At 40.8% G+C, this 15442-nt stretch overlaps 1 protein-coding gene across 3 annotated transcripts in view; it reads left to right on the top strand.

The window, feature by feature from the left end:
* osbpl5 (oxysterol binding protein-like 5) overlaps positions 1-15442 on the top strand; it is a 46713-nt gene that overhangs the window by 21487 nt on the left and 9784 nt on the right. Inside the window, exons 3-14 of one of the 3 annotated variants that reach the window (XM_080304885.1) lie at positions 4102-4257; positions 4487-4556; positions 5538-5618; positions 5858-5959; positions 6166-6369; positions 6765-6849; positions 6959-7121; positions 12023-12236; positions 12342-12526; positions 13008-13089; positions 13991-14089; positions 15314-15410. In XM_080304885.1, the coding sequence (XP_080161011.1) occupies positions 4512-4556; positions 5538-5618; positions 5858-5959; positions 6166-6369; positions 6765-6849; positions 6959-7121; positions 12023-12236; positions 12342-12526; positions 13008-13089; positions 13991-14089; positions 15314-15410 (1357 nt within the window). In that variant the 5' untranslated portion in view covers positions 4102-4257; positions 4487-4511. Of the gene's footprint in view, positions 1-4101; positions 4258-4482; positions 4557-5537; positions 5619-5857; positions 5960-6165; positions 6370-6764; positions 6850-6958; positions 7122-12022; positions 12237-12341; positions 12527-13007; positions 13090-13990; positions 14090-15313; positions 15411-15442 lie in introns of all 3 variants that reach the window. The other 2 variants (XM_026176484.2, XM_080304886.1) reach the window with 2 other exon arrangements.

Raw genomic sequence — 15442 nt, 5'->3', positions numbered from 1 at the left:
TTAACATGCCGTAAACTAGAGCTTGGACCAGTTGCAATTTTCTTGGCTAAATCTGAGTTCCAGTTTTTTTCCAAAGTGTGACCTACCAATACAGGTTTTTTGCCAGTTCTGGTTTTCTTTCTAAGAATGACAACTGAGTAACTTCCTTAATTGAAGAATAACGTGTTCATAGTAAAAGAAGTTAAACTTTACAATTTCTCTCAAACTGCAAGTAAGTTACAGGATCTCTTGTCACTTAAAAAACAAAGCGTGTGGCTACTGGAAAACCGAGCAGATAATTTCTGAAAATGCATTGTGTGAGCACATTGAGACTTCTATGTGCGATTCATGGTTGTTATATCAGTCGAGCAAATGAATAACATACAGGTTAGAACATGTATACGTCTTCCACTCCCCTGCCTTCCCAGGCGTGATTACTAAAAACAAACAGGCCTCATGTGCTTTCATCTCAACAAGGTAACTGTGGGTCAGACTCTTCTGTTGTTGTTGTTTTCTTTTAATCTGTCCTTCTCTTAGTTTAAGGTTAATGTACGACACTGGAATATGTGTCATTGACTGGCCTGGTGCTGTTACCTTACTCTTATCTTTTCCACAAGATGTTGATATTAGTGTGTAAATATTAGTCTAGCACCTGTGTAGCATTTGTGATAACTGAACCTCATGTTAGCCTTGCCTGGCAAACTTTGCGTTGTGTGCGGTGAGTGTTAAGAGGTGAGTTGCGTGCTGTGTTCAAGTATAATGAAGGTCAGTCAAGGGTTAGAACTGGCTAAGCGTGAAGAAAACCCTTTGCCTTTGTATTCTCATGGGTTCTGATCCTGTGACATTTTGTCTGTTGTCTCTGAAATACTGTATCAGTGTGTGTTGCTCACACTGATACAGTACTAATGCCACTGATTTGTGGCATTAGTACTTCTGAAGGGCAAGGGGAAGCTGGCCTGCATGTCAATCAGAGCTTAGCATTTTGTGCTGAAATGCAGCAAGTGCACATCAACCAGACTAATGGATTTTTTTCTTCCTTTCATTTTTTTCAGTTACATTTGGGAGGGTGTTTATTTGGTCTTTGTGTTTTGTACTTGTATTTTTTTGTAAGTATACCAACCTATTGACTAAAGAGGAAGAAAAAAGTGAAATGAGAATAGAGAAGTGGACTAGGGAAGTGCACCAGCAGTGGGTAAGCTTACTGTAAAATAAAACGAGCATTCGGTGTAAATGGCAAATGCGTGCGTGTGTCTATGTGTACGCACAAAAAAAACCCCAAAAGAAAAACAAAAAAAAAACCCTTGCATTCTCTCTTTCCACTGAGAAGGCAGTGGGCAGATCTACCCAATGCACTTGTTTGTTTGTTGTTATTTTTTATAGGGAATTTAGTAATAATTCCCTTCAATGTTTTTAAAATTGTTATTGAAAGAAGTTTTGATATGTGTTCTGTAAACTTTTGTCATCGTGCCAGAAGTAACTTGAGAACCCCAGTGCATATCAGTGATTATTGTATAAATTCCCTTTGAAGAATACTCCAACCTCACTAGCCTCGTTCCAACTGCTTCTCAGAACAACTATAAACGCTTTGATTCCTGCTGTGTTCAGATAGAGTGTCTTAAAGGGGTCTGAGAGGTCATATGCTGGCCCTTACTGGAACCTTCTAAAGAATAAATACGGTCAGTGTTTTGGTTTGATACTTTTGTGTCTTTTTATACAAGTGAATGAAAAGAATGCTTTTCCTAACTTATTTGGGTGTTTTGTGTAAAATCACAGTGCCTCAGCGCTAGTGCTGGAGTTGCTTGTTGGAGAGGAGCCTTTTATCTCTCCTTTGGCACTACATCATGTGCAGATGTAATCCTCCCTTCAGTTTGCAGCAGCAAGGCAGGCGCGCATGCAGTCACGTATGCGTAGCCTCTCTCTCTCTCTCTCTCTCTCTCTCTCTCTCTCTCTCTCTCTCTCTCTCTCTCTCTCTCTCTCTCTCCTTTTTTTTTAACTTGCTTCATTGAAGAAACACACATTAGCACTACTGTTTCATATATGCCTCACTGACAGGGTGACATGAACAAACACATTAAACATGCAAGGATGCCACACCCATGCTCCGTCTGCTCTGCCACTGTCCTCATACTCAAGTCTTTTTCCTAACTAATCCTTCCCTGCAACAGTGAGAGCTAGCTGCGATTGGTTTGTCCTGTCAGTATTCATGTCTGCCTACATATTAGTCTGACTCGGGGATGTACTGTAAGTGGTATTAATACTGTGTGTGTGTCCATCACCATGCAGCATGGCAGGCCATTGTGTTTTGCTGTTGTGTAATGCTCAAGCTTCAAGCTCTTTTCCATGCAGTCTGCACCCCACTCAGGGTTCAGCGGTGTACTACATATGCACGCATGCACTGCAGCAAAACATTAGCTATTTATAGCTCTGACCCACAAGGACAAAAAAAGCTTCTTGTTGAATTGATCTTCTTCTGTGTCATGTCTTGCTCATTCATACCTGCTTTTTTTGAAAGAGCGATGATGCAAAGGTGGGGGAAAAAGTGAGTAGAAGAGATTGAATGATTAGAAAGCAGCAGGGAGTCAAGAGGTAGAAGGAATGAGTCAGTGGTGCAGAATAGGCAATAGAGGGAAGTAGGGAGTGGTTTGACGAGCACGCGGATGTGAATGCTTTTGTATTTTTAATATGTGCGAGAATGCACTTGTAGCGGGAGGTCCTCAAGTAGTTCTCCAGCACTTAATCTAATTTCCAGTTTTACTCATTTCTATAGATTCAGGTGAATCGGTGGAGTCTGTAATACCTATATGTACATTTTCTCCTGCTGCACCTGCATGTGTCTAATCACAGTGGAATAACGTGGGAGAGTTAAAGATGAATCAGTCTGTGAAAACATTCTTTGAATGAATTTTATATAATCTGTTGTTCTTCAGTGTTGTAATTGGAGGCTTGTAGGCGAGACCGCTATGTAGGTGGGGAGTCTACTGTATGTGTTTGCATACTGAGAGAAAATGAATGGGTTTATATTGATCTGAGTGGGACAGAGTGTAGCTGCTCAGACAGACCCAGGTGGTTCCGCTCTGCCTGTTTTACAGTCCGCTCTGATTTGCTACGATCAGCTCGACATCTATTTGGTTGAGTAAAACGATCTTTCTGGAAACTGCTGTGACCCTCAGCAGCCGTTAATAACGTGCTAAGAATAGTTTGCAACTTGTCAATCGTTTCTGAGCTCAGTGGTGGCGAAAACAGGGCATGCATACAGCATGTGTACACCCGTATAGATTCGTGTGTGTGTGTGTGTGTGTGTGTGTGTGTGTGTGTGTGTGTGTGTGTGTGTGTGTGTGTGTGTGTGTGTGTGTGTGTGTGTGTGTGTGTGTGTGTGTGTGTGTGTGTGTGTGTGTGCTTTTTTTTTTTTCTTTATGTGGGCTTGGTGGTCTGTAAGTATGACTCATCCACTGCTATAAATTAACAACAGCACAACAACGACTTGAAGCTACAGAGCTAAAGCTTGATCCTGTACACATGTGCAGTTGCTGCATTTGTCCCTTTTTGTGGGTGGAAATGTGCAACTGTTTAGAAGATAATTCTTTGTGGATATCTAGGGAAGGACTGATGAAGCTGTGTTTTTGAAATGGGGAAAATAAGAATAGCGTTTGTGTGGCTGGACACAGTAGATGTCTGTGGTCAGACTAACTGAACTTTCTTGAGGCTTCCATCTGTCATTTACTCTGACAATACACAGTGTGAACTGCTTGTCACTGCCATGCACAGTGCCATTATGTGAACAGGCTTACATGTCCTCGTACAGTAGGTCTTTGTTAGTGTAGGAGACAAGTGAAAGGGTGGGGGCTCTTATGGATTGACATAGACGGAGAGAAGAAGTGAATAAATATGGAGTTTGAGAGTCAGTGAAACGGGTTGAAGATCAGATTCAAAAGAGAGGGATCTGTAAAGACAGGATATTTCACTATTGGTAAATGAAAATATTGGTTGAACTAATGCATGCAGGCTCAGAACTTGAAAGTTCCCTTTTGTTCTAGCTACAGATTTCTTTCTTTATCTTTTTCTTCCATCCTTTTTACATCTACCTTGTCTCCATTTTTTCTTTTATGCGTCTCTCCCCTGCAGAGGAGAAGCAGGCCGCCAGGATGAAGGAGGAGAATTTGTTTCATCGGAGGTATTCGCTGTGCCCCAGTGCTACCTCCCCGCCCAAAATTGATCCCCGCACCCTCACCAGGAACCTCTCTTATGGAGGAGACAACGACTTCTACAACCTCAGCCCAGGTACAAGGTCAAGATGTCACAAGTGACAAAACGTGATATTTTGTGAAATAGTGGATTCCAGTGTCTGGGAAAGTATGGCGCACTGTGGTGAAACATACTTATGCCATATTAATCAGCAAACCTCAGCTGCTCTTTCTTAACTGCTTTGTGCACTGCCATGCTTTAATTGTTTGTCAGCAAGTTTTTTTCATTTATATGTGACTGTGTATTGTGGGTTCCCACCAGGCAGTGAGACAGACAGGAACGGTCTCTCCATGCTGAGTAATGAACTTAGTCCTGTCTTATCACCAGGCAGCAAGGTAAGAACTCAGTTCCTGATTGGGCAGGTCCTCAACAGTTGACTATTAATGTCTCATTGGGTGAGAGCACACTGTTGCCTTTTGTGATGACTAGTTCTCTCTGATTGCTCATAGTGGTAGCAGAATGAGACATCTGTGAGAATTTTATCATAGGGAAATCCAGCAGCTGTTTAGGCTTATTTTCAGGGGGTGGTTAACAAATGGGTCACTAAAAAATATAGAAGGAAGGGAAAATTTTACATTGTGTTTAAACAGCACCAACACAACAAGAATAAATATAAAACTGTGGGATTTGAAATCTCAGGCCAGTGGTGGGAACTGTGTCCTTAGGACCACAAGCCATGTATTTGACTCCCAGACCTATTTTGCCCCGGTGCTGTTTATGTTGTATTAGTGCTAACTATCCTATCTGTCTCCGCCCTTATAAATATGAATTAGGAGTGGTAAATAAACATTTCCAGTGGCAGTGGGTAATAGTCCTGTCTCGTCTCCTCTCCTCATGTCGCTTTGCCTCGTCTTGCAAGATTGCCTATTTATATGTGCAATAATTCACATGGCTTTCTCTTTGGATGTTACAGAATGCCTGTGTGGGCTCGATGATAATATTGGGTTAGTGCATATAGAACAAGTGGTTAAGTAACTGCACATCACAGTGAAATTGCAAATTACTTACCACTGTGATTCTAATGTCTGTTTACTTCAGTTCACCCCTTGTTGTTTAACCAAGGAAGTTAGTGGGTGTGTGGTCAAAGCGCCACAAATGACTGCCTGCCAAGTTTCCTTGCTGACTGAAAGGGCCACCCACCCCTCTTTACAAACCTTTGAAAACAGTAAAATATTGGGCCGTTCCCAACTAAAACAAATAAGGTTATTTAAACTTTTATTAACCACAGATTTATTTAAACTAAAATCCCTCCCAACAGGATTATTTGTCCATCATTTAACTCTGTCTTTCCTTTCTGTCTTAACTCCCGCCTCCAGTCTGAGTCCAGGATGTTTAATGGTGTTGAGAAGGACTGCCCCTCCCCCACCGAGAAGCTGGCCCGGAAGGAGTCGCTCAAGGTAGAGGTCACATCCTTGCTTGAGATGGTCAGCAGCTGTGTTGACTCATGTGCATGCTCATTTTAAACATTGCAGTATTCAAATATTTAAATGTTTACCTTTGATGTTAAGTCTTTGAATGTTGAATGCTAGAGTTAGTTTGACTCTGCTTCCACCTAGTGTTAAAACTTTGATATCAGTCCTTTGTTCAGTTCTGATCTTTCATTATTGTTTGCTTTTGTTTTTATAATGTTCTAAAGGTCCAAAAGCAGAATTATAGGCAAGAGAAGAAGCGAGCAGCTAAAGAACTGTCCACTGCACTTAAGGACCCCAGCGTCATCATCATGTCCAACTGGTTAAAGGTGTGACACTATTGCAGTAACAGCCAGGATAATAATAACCTTGATGTTAAACTGATGTCATTACATATTGACTTCCCAGTTTCCCTCTTACTTTTCAATGCTCTTAATATTTAATATGCTGCAGTTGTGAATTAACATATTTCATTTTCTTTACTTTATTTAGTTACTCTAAATTGCTTCCACTCTCATCCCTTATGCTTCTTTAGATCCGTGGCTCTTTAAAAAGTTGGACCAGATTGTGGTGTGCCTTGAAGCCTGGGGTTCTTCTGATCTATAAGACCCCCAAAACAGATCACTGGGTGGGTACCATCCTGCTCAGTGCATGCAAGCTGATCGAGAGACCCTCCAAGAAGGACGGCTTTTGCTTCAAGCTGTACCACCCACTGGATAAATCAATCTGGGCTGTCAAGGTCAGACATATTTGTAGGTTTATTCTGTCCAATTAAAATTATGTAATCAAAAACAGTTAGATTTTAATTGACAAGTTCACTCAGCATTAGGACAATTTAATATTTTGTGTATTTAGACAGTTAAATCTGATTTTATTTTTGTTTGTGTAGTAATAATTTTATTTGATTTTACTTTGTGTGGGGAAAAAAATCTGTCTTGGGTGACACCTAGTGGTTGTATTAAAAAGAAACTGGCTGTCTTCTATTTTCCTCACCGTAAATGTTATTTCTAAATGATAATTATCTCGTTTAGTGCTGCATAATTCTCATGGCCCTTGGGAGAGCCATTTGTTTCAATTGGTGCAACATGAATACACAACATGAAGCATGAGTCAGTATTTGATCCATATCCTCAGGGTCCCAAAGGAGAGAACGTTGGCTCCATCACGCAGCCTCTACCCAGTAACTACCTGATCTTCAGAGCTGCATCTGAGTCTGATGGTGAGGCATCTGAAGGTGCAGCTTCTTGCATGTTTGATGAAACTATATATATGCAACCAAACTGATCAACCCTTCTTCCCCTTAAAAAAAAAAAAAATCTGCTCTCCAGGTCGGTGTTGGATGGATGCCCTGGAGCTGGCTCTGAGCTGCTCCAGCCTCTACAAGCTGACGGCCAAAGCTGGGAAAGAAGGAGATATCAGCACGACTTCAGAGTCCTCCCATATACTGAACCTGCTGCAGTCCACGGCACTCACTGATACAGAGCTGCTGCAGTAAGTCATAAACTCACACAGCTAGATCCACGGACATATGACTGATTTCAGTCTTTCTTTTATAATTTGTTGTTATTGGATCACCGATGATTCCTGTATTCACGCTTTGCATAATTTCCTTAGGCATTAATAAAGTATTCTGATCCTGATTCTGATTGTTGACCATTTGCCCCATTTTGTTTTTCATATCACTGTCAGAAATTCCCATGGTACTCTCACTTATGTGATAAAACAGCTAAAGCCCAAGAACGTCAAATCCAGATTTTATTTATTTATTTTATTTATTCTCTATACATTTTTAACTAGGAGATTTCAAACTGTCTGTTCTTTAAATTATCGTAGTTTTGTAATGCAACTAGGGAAAAAAGTCACTTTTAGTGCACTTGTATGTAATCAACCTTATTTAAAAACTCTGCTAGGCTTATAAGAAACCATAGATTCATCACAATTCACACAACATTATAACAAATACCCCTGGGTATGCTTGGCTGAACTGAGGGCAGGATCTCACCTTACAGATAAGAGTTTTGCTGGACTAGGACCTGGGGCAAAATAGTGCTCTGTTTAGTTTAGTGTTTAGTTTTTGAATCAAACTGTTTAATGAGCTGCATTTTTCAGACATGGTTTTCAGAGCTACTTGCAGGCAGTGAAGAGACTGGAAATATTGGACTGAGGCAGAGTGAGGCAGATATTATGCATCATCACATGGATGATAAAATGCTGGTTGATGTGTCATTGCTTGGCTGTTTTTGACCACAACTGGGATTTGTGGTCTCCCAAGGGGCGATCGTGGCTCAAGAGTTGGGAGTTCGCCTTGTAATCGGAAGGTTGCCGGTTCGAGCCTCGGCTCGGACAGTCTCGGTCGTTGTGTCCTTGGGCAAGACACTTCACCTACCGCCTACTGGTGTTGGCCAGAAGGGCCGATGGCGCGATATGGCAGCCTCGCTTCTGTCAGTCTGCCCCAGGGCAGCTGTGGCTACAACTGTAGCTTGCCTCCACCAGTGTGTGAATGGGTGGATGACTGGGTGTGTAAAGCGCTTTGGGGTTCCTAGGGAGGACTAGTAAAAGCGCTATACAAATACAGGCCGTTTACCATTACTCTCTTTGGCTGGCTTTTTCCATGCTGTGTCACATACAGCCTCTGTGCTTTCTGGTGGTCAGCTCAGAACAGTGGATGAAGAAACATGGATTCTCTGGAGACATTATTGCTGAATCCAACGTTGGATAACTTCACAATGTTTGGGACAGTTTATTTTTAAATCATCATTGAATCATAACCAAGCAGTTTCCAGAACCAAAAAATGAAAAAATTAAATAGACTTCAACTGTTGTGTAAACTATATTTTAAAAAATAAAAATGTATTTTTGTTGGTGGCAGTCTCTGCATTTAATGTAGATTTTTCTTAGTAAGCAGTGCATTGTGCTATAGGAAAAGTGTGGGCACAACTAATAACGATAATTCTGGCTCATTACCAGCATGCACAATAGCAGGATATGATGGCATGCAGCCATCGTTAGTCCACCCTTGCGTTTTCTGTTGTGACATGTCAGAGTCTGTTGAGCATGTCCTGATTGTGCCCTTCTTTGTGACTCATGTGTTATCAGCCTTTATAAAGCTGGAAAATTGGATTCTGCAAAGTTTTGGCATTTTGCTCGAGTGAGTGGATACAGTCTGACCTTGTGAAAGTGGCTAAAAAAATGCATTTTGATGAGATCTGGGTATAATGGGGAAAAGGGAAGGATACAAATGGTAAATGACCTGTATTTGTATAGCGCTTTACTTAGTCCCTCTGACCACCACCAGTAGGCAGCGGGTGAAGTATCTTGCCCAAGGACACAACGACCGAGACTGTCTGAGTCGGGGCTCGAACCGGTAACCTTCCAATTAATGCCACTCTTTTGCACATGTCTCAACCAACTCTGTATATTTTTTATATATTTTATTTTATTGTTTACTCTATTTAATTTGTAAAATACGTACACACACACACACACACGCGCAGAAAAACATATTTAGTATACACATCCAGTAATGCATATACTATTATATATTGTACATATATTTATTAGTCTCAGATTTAGCCAATCTTATATTTTGCTTGTTTTACGTTATTGTATTTTTGCACAACTCTGTTGCTTGTGAAGCTCGCACACAAGAATTTCACTCACATGTACTGTACCAGTGTACCTGCACATGTGATGTGACAATAAAAGTGATTTGATTTGATTTGATTACAAGACGAACTGCTAACTCTTGAGCCACGATCGCCCCCACAATTTCCCACAATGAGGATTGTGGGAAATGCCTTCCATTTCCCATTTATGTTGTCAGAGTAACTATGATTATTAGGCATTCTGAGACTTGATCAATGTCTATGAAAAACAGTCATTGGACTTGATAGGCTTAATTTCACAGCTTACACACAATAGAGCGTAATCAGTATACAACTTTGAGTATTTGCTGTGAAACAAAGCAGAGTTGGGGCTTTTGTATGAAGTTAATCAATAGCTGAAATCATAAGGTGCCCTGTTTGCCACTGAAATCCTATTTGCAGTATAACTATGTGGTCCAAGTGTGTTTAATTGGTTATGTAGCCCTCATTCTGATCTTTTTGTGTATGGTTTACATCCAACATTAGAAGCCTCACTCCCCCTCACACCTCCCCTTCCTCTTACCTCCTCCCTCCGGACATCCATCCCAGCATTACCTCCTCTCCAATTCCTCTCCCATCCAATCACAAAAGCCCAACCAGTCACATGACTGACAGAGGAGCAGGAAGATGGAGCACAATATGAGCCATACACCACCCAGACAGAGACGGTAGCAGCACAGCCATTGCAGGCATGCACACAGACACACGTATGCACACGCATTCAGGAAGCAGGTTTGCCAGAGTCGAAGAAACAGAGCGTCACCTTTTTTTCTTTTAGGGAGTAGAGTGAAAACATTCACACACGCACACAGGAGAAGAGACAAGGACAGGCTGCATCTGTGATTGGATTTACTGGTGGTGTTTTGATCCTTGAGGAAGAGTTTGTCTGTATGTTTTAAGACTTTGAGGTAAGGAAAGCTTATTTACCTTTGGGTGTGTTTGGATTAATAAGTAACATTAACGTTAGCTGGAATGTGACTGTTCAGGTTTGGCAAACCCTGGGGCATTTTGAACCTGTAACTATCTTTGTTGTTGGACAGGCTATTTCCCTGTATGCTGTGACCACAATCCTAATACTGTATGTTCTTGTGGAAGCTTGCAGCACAATGCAGTTATTTTCCACTGTCCCAACGGTTGCTCATGTTTGTTAGGAAACAAAGCTTTGGAAATTGCTGGCATTGATTTTGCATGATGTAGGACTCTGCAGTCTCACTCCACAGACTTCCACTGTCTGAATTGTAAAATGGCTGTAGGCTGTTCCTTTTTAGCTACCAACCTCATAAATCTCTCCCTCCCGCCCCTCACTCTCACTTCTTCCTCGTTCCTTCTTTGACAGTTCACAAGCTGATGTATGACTTTCTTCTTTTTCGTTTTCCATGTTTTGTTCCCTTTTTTCTGATTAAGTGATAGCAGGTCTGAGGTCTGGGCCTTTTTATTGCCGATTGCAAAATCACACAGCTTGAAAACACTAACTCGGCACAGCATGAAGTTTAAGATGATTATTTTCTCGAGTTAATTTTTGGGTTAGTGTAAGCATTTGCTGCACAGACCATATGTGTTTGGATAGTTGTATGTTGTTTTTGTTCTGTACATGTACAAGTTCTGTGACTGAATTTAACTGTTGGGAAAATGTAATCCTTAACCCTTAAAAACCACTCAAATTAGTTATCTTGGGGGGAATTATGTAGTCGGTAATGGTGTGAAATCTTCAGTCTTAGTCACCAGCAGAATCTGTCTTTCTTGATGTGGGATTTTTGCTTGTATCTGGTTCTCAGTTAGTGAAATGGAGCAGTTAATTGAGAGTGAGGCAGATATTATGCATCATCACGTGGATAATAAAATGCTGTATAATGTGGATTTTTTTGTTTGTTTGTTTTTCTGTTTTTCCATGTGAATCCGAGCACACACAAATCTGCTGTATACCTAATTCCTCATGCTGTTGCTGCTGACGGCAATAAAAAAGTCAGCGCAGGTGTGCCATAGGACTGAGTGCTGCTGATTTACATGTTTGTAAATGATCTTGTTGGCAAAACCCCAGTGAGTCTAAAAACTCATCGTTTTACATTGTGTGCTGACAAATACTTAGTAGGCGATTGTCCAATTACTTTTGGGCCCTTAAAATTTGTGCACGCTGTTAAAATGCACGTGTTTCATTTACAGTGGTGCTTTACTGTAATATCCATTGTTGTTTTAAAATGAATGTGCTGAAGCACAGAGCCTACAGGTAGTTGAGTATTGTCTGTATATACAATACTTGCATGTTTATATATTAACTTGTTTGTGCATCTTTATTGTAGCCACGTAAATTCAAACCTAATGTTTAAGGGGTGGGATATGTGGACGTGAGGATTTGTAATCTGGATGTCCTGTCAACCCTTGAGGTCAACAAAGTTATTAACATCCATAGTCTCTAAAGTAGCAGACATACTCATCATAACTGTGAGGAGGATACAAGAGGACATCAGTTAAAAGCCATTTAGAGCTGTAATGTTCTTGGTAGGTAATTTCTTGTTCTTTAGAGACTTCTCCACTAGCAAGGCAGTCATAAAAACTTTGGCTCAAGTGACTTTTGAAAAGTCACTTGATCTTATGCATCATAATGCACAAGTTGAAAGATCAAGCCAGTGAGAAGCTATCAGATTTCTCCTCTGCAAGGGCTATTCAAGAGCCGGCATACAGCAGCGATAAAATGGCTGCTTATCATTATTATTAATGTAGTTGTAACCTGTTTGCTTATCTGTTCACTAGGTTGAATGACACAGTGCTGCTGGGAAATCACCACATGGAGCATGACGGCTTTTCAGATAAATCGGAGCGCGAAGCTCATGACGACTGGGACGCTGCAGCCAATGAGAACGGTGGAAGACTGACGGAGGAGAGCGATGTGGACCAGTCAGATGAGCTGTCCCCCGGGCCACAGGCCACAGCCTATGTAGAGCAGAGCACAGAGGAGATGGCTGAGGTGAGGCTGATTGTTATGTTTGCCTTGCAGTTCTGTTCGCCATCCTGATTACTTTTCTAATCTTACTTACGCACAACTACCTGCCCTCTGTGCATGTTCCTTTAGGCTGGCGAGGCATCCCAGGTGGAGACTGTATCAGAGGAGAACAAGGGCCTGATCTGGAGCTTGCTGAAGCAGCTGCGGCCAGGCATGGACCTGTCTAAGGTGGTGCTTCCAACCTTTATCCTGGAGCCGCGCTCCTTCCTGGACAAGCTGTCTGACTACTACTATCATGCAGATCTGCTCTCACAGTCAGTAAATCTTAGTGATTTCACTTAAGAACATACAGGGTGTATCACAAAGAATCACCTGATTTCAAAGTGCTTTAAAACTGCAGCTGTTCAACTATAATGATCAAAACACATACTGTTAGAACAAGCATGAGTTTCATGCAGGTAGGTAGCATAACAGCCGCAGTGGCTGCAGTCATTCCAGACATGCTTGCAAAATATGGGCTGAGTTTGACTATAGTACAGACACGTGCCTTGAATCTAGAGGAAGACACATTGAACACCAAGTTTTGTGGTGCTTTATTATAATACCCATTGTACACATAATGCAAAGTGGTGTGTTTGCTTTATATTTAGCCATGTATTTTAAAATTTACTGCACTCTTCTGTTTCCATTACTTACAAAAAATATAGTCTTTTGAAATCAGGTGATTCTTTTTTCCGCATTTATAGATTGTATGCATGTCTTTTTTATTTTTTTATTTTTGTTTCTTCACTACAGAGCCTCACTGGAAGAGAGTGCATATGGTCGGATCAAGCAGGTGCTGAGGTGGTACTTATCAGGTTTTTACAAGAAGCCCAAGGTAAGCTACGTTCACTCCAGTCAAGCTTATATAGTTCTGTTATCACATTAGCTGTACTGTATGACAAACCTAATTACAAGATGCACATCCATTCAGTGCCTGTTAGAGACTACAGTGACATCTGTTTTTAGAAGTAATGTGAAAGCTTTTCAGTGCATCACTACTATTAAATAAAATGCAGTATGTTGTATACTACAAGCCGGTGATCTTTTAAATAACATTTCACCATGAATCAGAGCAGAATCACTAAAAACTTAAAGCTTCAACTATTTAGTGTTTCCTAAATTTTTAAAGTCTGAATGGACACTCATCAGTCAGTTATAGATTTGCACAACCCATCAACCTCTATCATGTGGCTTTACCAGTACCACTGGAAGATTTTCTAAGTGTTAGCAGTTTTTGGCTGCTTGACAAATGTCTCTGTTCAGGGTCCATTTGTGCTGTAAAAATGTCAGGACGCACTTCCCACTGGTTAGAAATTTATTTCCTCTGTGGCAGCAGAGCTTCTGGGAATCTGAGCCAGCAGATAATGTGTGTCGATTAATCTGGCATTGCTCAGCACATTTTCAGCTGACTACTTTTGTGAAACTGTAGACTGATAAATTCTTGAGAAGCTCTCATCATAAGGCTACCAAACAAAAACTTTGCTCTGCTGCTGGAGTAATTGCATAACATCTATAGAACTGTCTGTTGTAGCTCTCTGGATAAGTGGTGCTGCACTCCATAATATTGCTTATTACGTGAAACAGGACAGAATCAAGTTATTACTTAAGAATTGTGCTCAATAGTAGCATAACAAAAAATTAAAGTAGCTTGATGTTTAATCTGGGAAATAAATCTTCTTTGTTTTGGATGATGCTTAAAGTGACACTAACATTTCTCTGTGTGTCTGCATTTACAGGGTCTGAAAAAACCTTACAATCCAATCCTGGGGGAGACATTTCGCTGCTGCTGGCTCCATCCAGAGACCAACAGCTGCACTTTCTACATAGCTGAACAGGTTAAATCAGACTCGTAGATAAGTGGCGAACCAGAACTGGACATGACTCTTGTCTCGTGTGAAATATCTTGCACAAACACTGTTTCGACAAACACACTGAGCAAACACCTATGCAGCAAGTGTAAAATTAATAAGTGCCAGAGGCAATGTTCCCTCTAATTTTTCATGTGTCTGAGCGAACAAACTCCCTGAGCGGTCCCTTGGACCACTGTGAGCGACAGCAGACGTGTGCACTGTGGTTACGCCAGCATCGAATCCATCCAAGTTACATGGTTTATTAAAATAATCACATTACAGCATTTACATTTATGTTAGGCTACTTTTAATTAACTGCTTTAGCCCACTTGCAATGAAAATTTAAAAAAATCTTATTCATGACCTGTGTAGTATGTTAACACTATTGGAAGTAAAAATAACTTGAACTCCAATTTTGAAAACACAACTTTCTTTTTTCTTTTTTTTTAAATAAAGCTCTGACTTGTATTATGAGTCTGAGGTCTGGGAGAGAGTCCTGTAACTCTGTCTGCAAAATACAGTATATAATGACCAATGTTGGGCAATTAATTATATAGTTACTTCTTCAAAAAAGTAACTGAGTTATGCAAACAACAAAGTTTTTTGCAGCTGTTTACCTAAAAATGCAGCCAAGGTGTTTTTTAAACAAACATTTCAAACTATTTACAGAACAATCAGGTGTTCTGCATCAAATTTGATGCCACACAAATTATTTGTGCCACTCCAAAAAATAATTTCTGTCACTATGAGATAAAGAAGAACAACAGTCTGATACCTGCAGGCCTGACAACAGGAGATGTATCACTCCTGTAACACCTGTAACATTCAGCAGTCGCCTCATTGTTCTGACACACACAACAAAACTATTGACTACACTACGCACTAACTACACAAGATTTGCGCTAAATGACGCAAATCTCTCACATCTCAAAACACTCCTAAAACTTCCCCTTTCCTAAACAACTAACAACTGTCACTTACTGACTAACACTGCAAAACAGAATTGTTAAAGTTTTCATTTTAATTTCAATTCAGGTTAGATTTTTTTTTTTTTGTGCGCAACGCAGATTTTCTGTGTGCAGAGACCGTGCCAGCAGTGCGCAATTGCGCGCACACGCAGCTTAGAGGGAACATTGGCCAGAGAGTATCTGACAGTTTTTGCCTCGCTCTGCTGCTCAGATTTCGTTTTCTCTCTCTGTCCTCTGCCAGGTGTCGCACCATCCACCCATCTCTGCCTTTTATGTCTGCAATAGGAAGGATGGATTTTCTATTAGTGGAAGCATCCTGGCCAAGTCCAAATTCTATGGTACAGTCAGTATTTCACGATCTAATTCATTT

This window comes from Astatotilapia calliptera, chromosome 7, assembly GCF_964374335.1.
Source record: "Astatotilapia calliptera chromosome 7, fAstCal68.1, whole genome shotgun sequence".
Classification (NCBI taxonomy): domain Eukaryota; kingdom Metazoa; phylum Chordata; class Actinopteri; order Cichliformes; family Cichlidae; genus Astatotilapia; species Astatotilapia calliptera.
This window is presented reverse-complemented; position numbering and strand designations above follow the sequence as displayed.